This window comes from Rhizopus microsporus (genome assembly GCF_002708625.1).
Source record: "Rhizopus microsporus ATCC 52813 unplaced genomic scaffold scaffold_5, whole genome shotgun sequence".
NCBI lineage: Eukaryota > Fungi > Mucoromycota > Mucoromycetes > Mucorales > Rhizopodaceae > Rhizopus > Rhizopus microsporus.
In genome coordinates, this window is record NW_019671920.1 from 725694 (window position 1) to 730783 (window position 5090).

Genomic DNA, 5090 nt, shown 5'->3' on the forward strand with positions numbered 1-5090 from the left:
TGTATACACATTTGTTCAAGATTCCTGTTCTACTGTGTCAGAGAATTGATGAGTTGAATACATCCTTGTAACCGGGCCCTAAGCCATTAACATGGCTAAAAATGTTAGCACTGTTTGTAAGTTATTTTAGCTCTCTGCTACTTAAATCGCACTTTTAGCAAACTGGGTGATCGCGCTTAGCAGTTTTCGAGCCATCTACGTTGCAGTTTCGATTGTGTTGCGAGGTATTAAGATAAAAGCAAAAAATGATACTTTTTTTTTTATGAGAAAATCCAGTTTTATTTATTTTCTAGTCAGTGTCACAATGAGGGAAAGGTAGGGAGTAACTATACGGATACCATCTTTTTTCGCACACCAGTCATTTGACCGCAAATTGTACTCTTTTTTTCTTACGCATGGTGAATAGAGTGGATATTATTGGGTGGCCAAACACCCGACTTTAAGGAGGCAGACGTTCGGTATGTTTATGTTTACCTATTTAAAATATTTGCGTGTGTAAATAATGATAGGATTAGAGATTACGGTGGATTTAGAAAGGTAGCTTTAGCTAGTCTTCATGTCTGTCATGAATAGTTTGTTAATATTTTTCATAAAAACAAAAGTGAATTTGTATTTAAAAGCATGTACTCAATGTATAGTTAAAAGGGACATTTGCGTAGTAAATAAACAAATATGCAAAGTAATAGGGAGGGAAGGTATGCAAAAAATGATGTCCGTGTAATCACCTAAGACTGTCAAAAAGTGATGCTGCAATTCAATAAAAACTTGCTGTCATAGAAACTAATTCAGCACTTGTTTCCTTCAAGTTTTAAGCTTACAATATGATTGCTTATCCTGGAAAAGATGGTATAGAAACGCAATAAGATATCAGTTGCTATATTAAAACTTGTTTTCATAGAATTATACACAATGGTGGAAAATATCAAAAAACCATTGTTTTCAGCGTTCATCAATAAATACGAAACGCAGGTCGCTGAGTGGTCTTCAAAAACATCAGCTACAAGTAGTCGAGAGCTGCATAGAATATGGGCCTCAAGATTTAATGATGCGGTCAGAGAAACAAGAATAGACATCGCGTTAAAGTATGACATTTTCCTGACTAACTGATAGTTTGATTTTGAGGTCTAATGACTTTTTATTTTTGGAAAAATGGCAGAAATCAGAGGTACATACCATCGAAGTGGGACATGTTGTATGAAGAATTATCGATCCTGGTAAGGCCTAAATAATCAATCGCTCTAGTTATAGCGTTGTCTAATATTTTGGCTGCTGTGGTATAGAGAGACATGAGGCAAATAAGCAGAACAGAAGGACAAAAGCTGATTAATAAGAGCATGGAATATGCCTCAACAAGATCATTAAGACTTTTGGAGAGCTTTAGTGTAGAAGGCAGCAGTAGAAGTGTTGTAGTTGATGCAGAAGGTATACGCAGGGAGGAGACCGAGAGTGAAGATGTTGACGGCGAAGAAGAAAAAGACCATGACGAAGAAGAAGAGGAAAGCATGCCAGTTGTCGACCGGCTGTACATGCTGTACTATAAGAAGGTAGTATAAAAAGCTTTTGGAGTACTCTACTACTCTACTGTGCTAACTGATAGTTATGTATATACCTCAGTTTAAAAATGAGGCGTTTGAAGATGAGGAAGACGCTTTTCTAGCTGATGTTGTGGACAAGAAGTCATGCATCCAAGCGAAATTGTTTGGCTATGCAAGCAAGTTGCTGTTGAAGAAGGATTTAGATACACAAGAAGACATGATGCTCAAGTATGATTATCTTCTTAAAGGCGTTAAGATGTTGGTCTGATCAATTGTATCTCTTGTTAGGCTATCCCTTTCTAGTATCATAAACATGCTTCAGCCCAGCGCATATGAGACACTAAAAAAGATCTTTAACAAGAAAGAGATGGAGACACTTGAGAGTTCAGAGCCAAGTATATATATTGGACTGTCAGAAGAAGACAAAATGCTGTTGAAGAGAGTGATTAAAAGGTAAAGCTTAGAAAAGAATGAGCTGACCTTGCAATACAAATCCTTAGAATAACCCTTGTCTGTTATAGTGGAGACAAGGGGAGCAACACAGACAACATGATGGACGAGATACTGAGCGAGCAACTTCGACTTAGCAATTTACGAATGAAAGGCAGCGACACCTACAAGATGCTGGATATCTTGAGATATATGTAAGCTGGAAGGCTGAGACACAATAACCCTCTCTGTTGACGTTTGTTTTATTTAACAGGATTGACAGCATCGACCAATACAATGAGAGAGACAGTGAGCTGACGGCATATCGCCATTTTGCCAAGCTTTTAGACTGCTTGTTTCGAGAAACAAACTTGATGTTGGAGTATGTAGAACATTATTCATACGTAATGACTCTTGTGCTTTTTATTAATTTTGAAATTTTAAACTCAGCGGTGAACCTGCTTGCATAGCTGCCAAAGAAGAAATAATAGCCACCCACTCCCTTTATCCTTCGGCAGAAGGTAATGCACTGTCAACTTGTAGCATAAGAAAAATTGATGCCATTATTGCTACCGAAGTCAAGAAAGAGCGTGTTGAGCTTTCGACCAACGAGTGGAAGAAGAACAATGTGAGCTTAGCAATAGCCTTCAAGCAGCAATCAAAAAACTTACGTTCTAACCTGTCCATTTTGAATCAGCTGGAACGTAAGTTCAATATTCAGACCAAGAACATCTTGGCCATAGATTTCCTTGGTAAGTATTTGTGAGCATTATTTATTGTCTTCAAGACTTTATAATGTTAACAATATTTGATGCATAGGCTACGATGGCTATCTTTATAGTCTCGAGAAGAAAGAAGGAGTTGCTGTGGCAACTTTGGTGGAAGAGCTTGTACTCCCAAACAAGAAGTCGGAGATCGAGTATGTCCTCCAGACAATCAATGCTCTGTTTATACTAAAGGTAAGGCTGCTTTGTCGCTTTTTCTACTCGCGAAGCTCATCCTTTTCTCACTTGAAAGAATCATGTGCTCAAGCTTGCGGAAGAAGTTGAAGACCAAGCACCAAGAAGAAGACCGAGGGGCATTATTCGACGAAAAGAATCTATGGCAGCTCCTTGCCAAACCCCTCGGGTGATGTTTTCACCTAAGTTGAAGAAGAAAAACTAAATGAAGAAGATCGACAATAAAATGTTTGTAAAAAGTAAAGAATGTTAAATACTATTTTATCTTCAGCAACATGACTATAAGTCGCTTTCAATTTCGCAAAGTTTTGCTTCCCTTCTGTTTAGTAGGTTTGTTTATATATTTAATTGCGCCTTTGTTAAGTTTACTTGAGTATTAATCCTATGTATTTTGACTCCAAAAATAAGCCTAGCAGCAGTAGCATCCATAAAATCATAAATGTTATCTGTAAATAAGACAAACAATATTTGCTCGGGTAAAGGAACGTACTGGTATTGAAGCAGTGGAGATTAAAAAAAAGTTTTTTCTATTCATCTTCTTTACAGCCAAAAAATGTTAAGCTGTTTGCCGCATTGACTCTGCTGCAGCGATGTGCATCGTCAATCAGTCATGTTTTCAACAGCAAAAACGAATTAGAAATGGTTTCTTGCTTTAACTTGCTTAATGAGTACTTTTTTGTATTGATTATGGTATATGTCTCTTTTCTTAAACTACTTGATTAGAATATAAAATGTATTTGTGTTTTTTGCTTGCCAAGGTAAATGTCCAACTAATTACTGTAAGAACTTTAAAAGCCGCTAGTGCTGGTATGCGTATCCTTGTTTTCCTTCTATTGTTCCTATGTATTGGCTTTATCCAAAAGTCAGAGATGACATTGACAGCCTCAGCCTTGATGTGGACGATTTGCAGCAGAAAGAAAAATCAATAAATAAATTCATTATTACAAGTAAAGCAAACGTAGTATATAGCTACAAGCAAAACTGTGCCAAAAAAAAAGACCCCTTTGCTCAAGAGCTTCATCGAACCGTAATGCAATTTGGAAATAAATGCAACACGTACTATTATTATTATTATTTCTTGTGTTTGTCAGACATTATATATTAACGCTTCAGAAGGAAAAGAAAAGGATGGGAGAAAAAAAAAAGAGAGATAACATGCGTGTAAAAGCAAATGTAAATGTAAAATCAAAAATAAAAGCAGAAGCAAATATAAAGGGAATAACTTATTTCAAGTGGTTAGGCGCGTTACAGAACAATATCTTCCACATGTATGCCTCAGAGAGAAGCAACTCAACGTCCTTCTCTTGCCAGCCCTAAGTAGACAGTTGCTGAAGAAGATTATGATACCCTGAAAATCCAGTGTCTGCACAGACATAAACGTAACACTGTAGGAAATTTTAGCGGGGAGTTCGAATTAAAAAATTTGTATAAATGTGTATATTTTTATATAAATTTATACAGCTGTATACAGTTTTATACACTCAGAAAAATAATGTTCAGCATTTCGCCTATATTCTTACTATAGTAATTATACTTTATACATTATATACAACAATTAAATGTAATAGACATTATGTTTAATAGTTTATGCTTTATTGATATACATCATAATTGAAATTACACTCTAATTTGATTTACCTAACTTTATTTTTTTGGCAGTACGTTTACCTATATTTAAATAACAATTAGTCTAGCTTCTTCACTTCAATACAGTAGTTTACAGCATACCTTTATTATTACTACGACGCTTATTCGTATCATTTGATGTTAATATACTTGCGGCGTCGATAGGCCTGACATCACTATAATGACAAGTGTAGTAATGCTATACCTTATATTTTAGATTCTTAAAGTTTATTTGATATCGCTGTCATCACCCTCATTACTTTCTTCATGAAGAGCGCTTGCAGAAGAAGACGATTGGTACGAATCTCGGTCGTGAGCAGTATTGTCTTGAGATGTTTGATCTTTAAAGAGTAAAGAAAAAATTAGTTGTTTCTTATTTCTGATTGATATAGTTACCTTGCTCATTGCTGAAAGCAGCAAAATACCTTCACTGTATCTTCAAAGTACCTATGCCTTATGAATACTCAAAAGCTTATTGGCTCAGCTAAACAAACAATCCTTTTTTTCAAAGAGCGTCATCTTTGCATTTTTTTTTTTTTTT

At 35.7% G+C, this 5090-nt stretch overlaps 2 protein-coding genes across 2 annotated transcripts; one reads left to right on the top strand and one right to left on the bottom strand.

Moving 5' to 3' along the window:
- Window positions 1-764: 764 nt before the first annotated feature.
- Window positions 765-3467, top strand: RHIMIDRAFT_278301 (uncharacterized protein). The gene is made up of 11 exons (XM_023612741.1): window positions 765-846; window positions 899-1082; window positions 1157-1214; window positions 1281-1544; window positions 1615-1763; window positions 1824-1988; window positions 2057-2179; window positions 2239-2346; window positions 2415-2716; window positions 2784-2923; window positions 2982-3467. The coding sequence occupies exons 1-11, from the start codon at window positions 822-824 to the stop codon at window positions 3126-3128; spliced, it is 1665 nt and encodes a 554-aa protein (XP_023467856.1). The 5' UTR covers window positions 765-821; the 3' UTR covers window positions 3129-3467.
- A 951-nt stretch (window positions 3468-4418) lies between these two features.
- Window positions 4419-5084, bottom strand: RHIMIDRAFT_278305 (uncharacterized protein). The gene is made up of 2 exons (XM_023612742.1): window positions 4583-5084; window positions 4419-4447 (listed from the first exon to the last, which is right to left on the bottom strand). Exon 1 carries the CDS (start codon window positions 4952-4954, stop codon window positions 4778-4780), a length of 177 nt encoding a protein of 58 aa, XP_023467857.1. The 5' UTR covers window positions 4955-5084; the 3' UTR covers window positions 4419-4447; window positions 4583-4777.
- Window positions 5085-5090: the final 6 nt, after the last annotated feature.

Coding starts and splice junctions, on each gene's coding strand:
- RHIMIDRAFT_278301 (XM_023612741.1), top strand. CDS start 822: ATGATTGCTTATCCTGGAAAAGATG. Junction 847..898: donor TGCTTATCCTGGAAAAGATG/GTATAGAAACGC, acceptor TTGTTTTCATAG/AATTATACACAATGGTGGAA. Junction 1,989..2,056: donor TTGAAGAGAGTGATTAAAAG/GTAAAGCTTAGA, acceptor TGTCTGTTATAG/TGGAGACAAGGGGAGCAACA.
- RHIMIDRAFT_278305 (XM_023612742.1), bottom strand. CDS start 4,954: ATGAGCAAGGTAACTATATCAATCAGAAATAAGAAACAACTAATTTTT.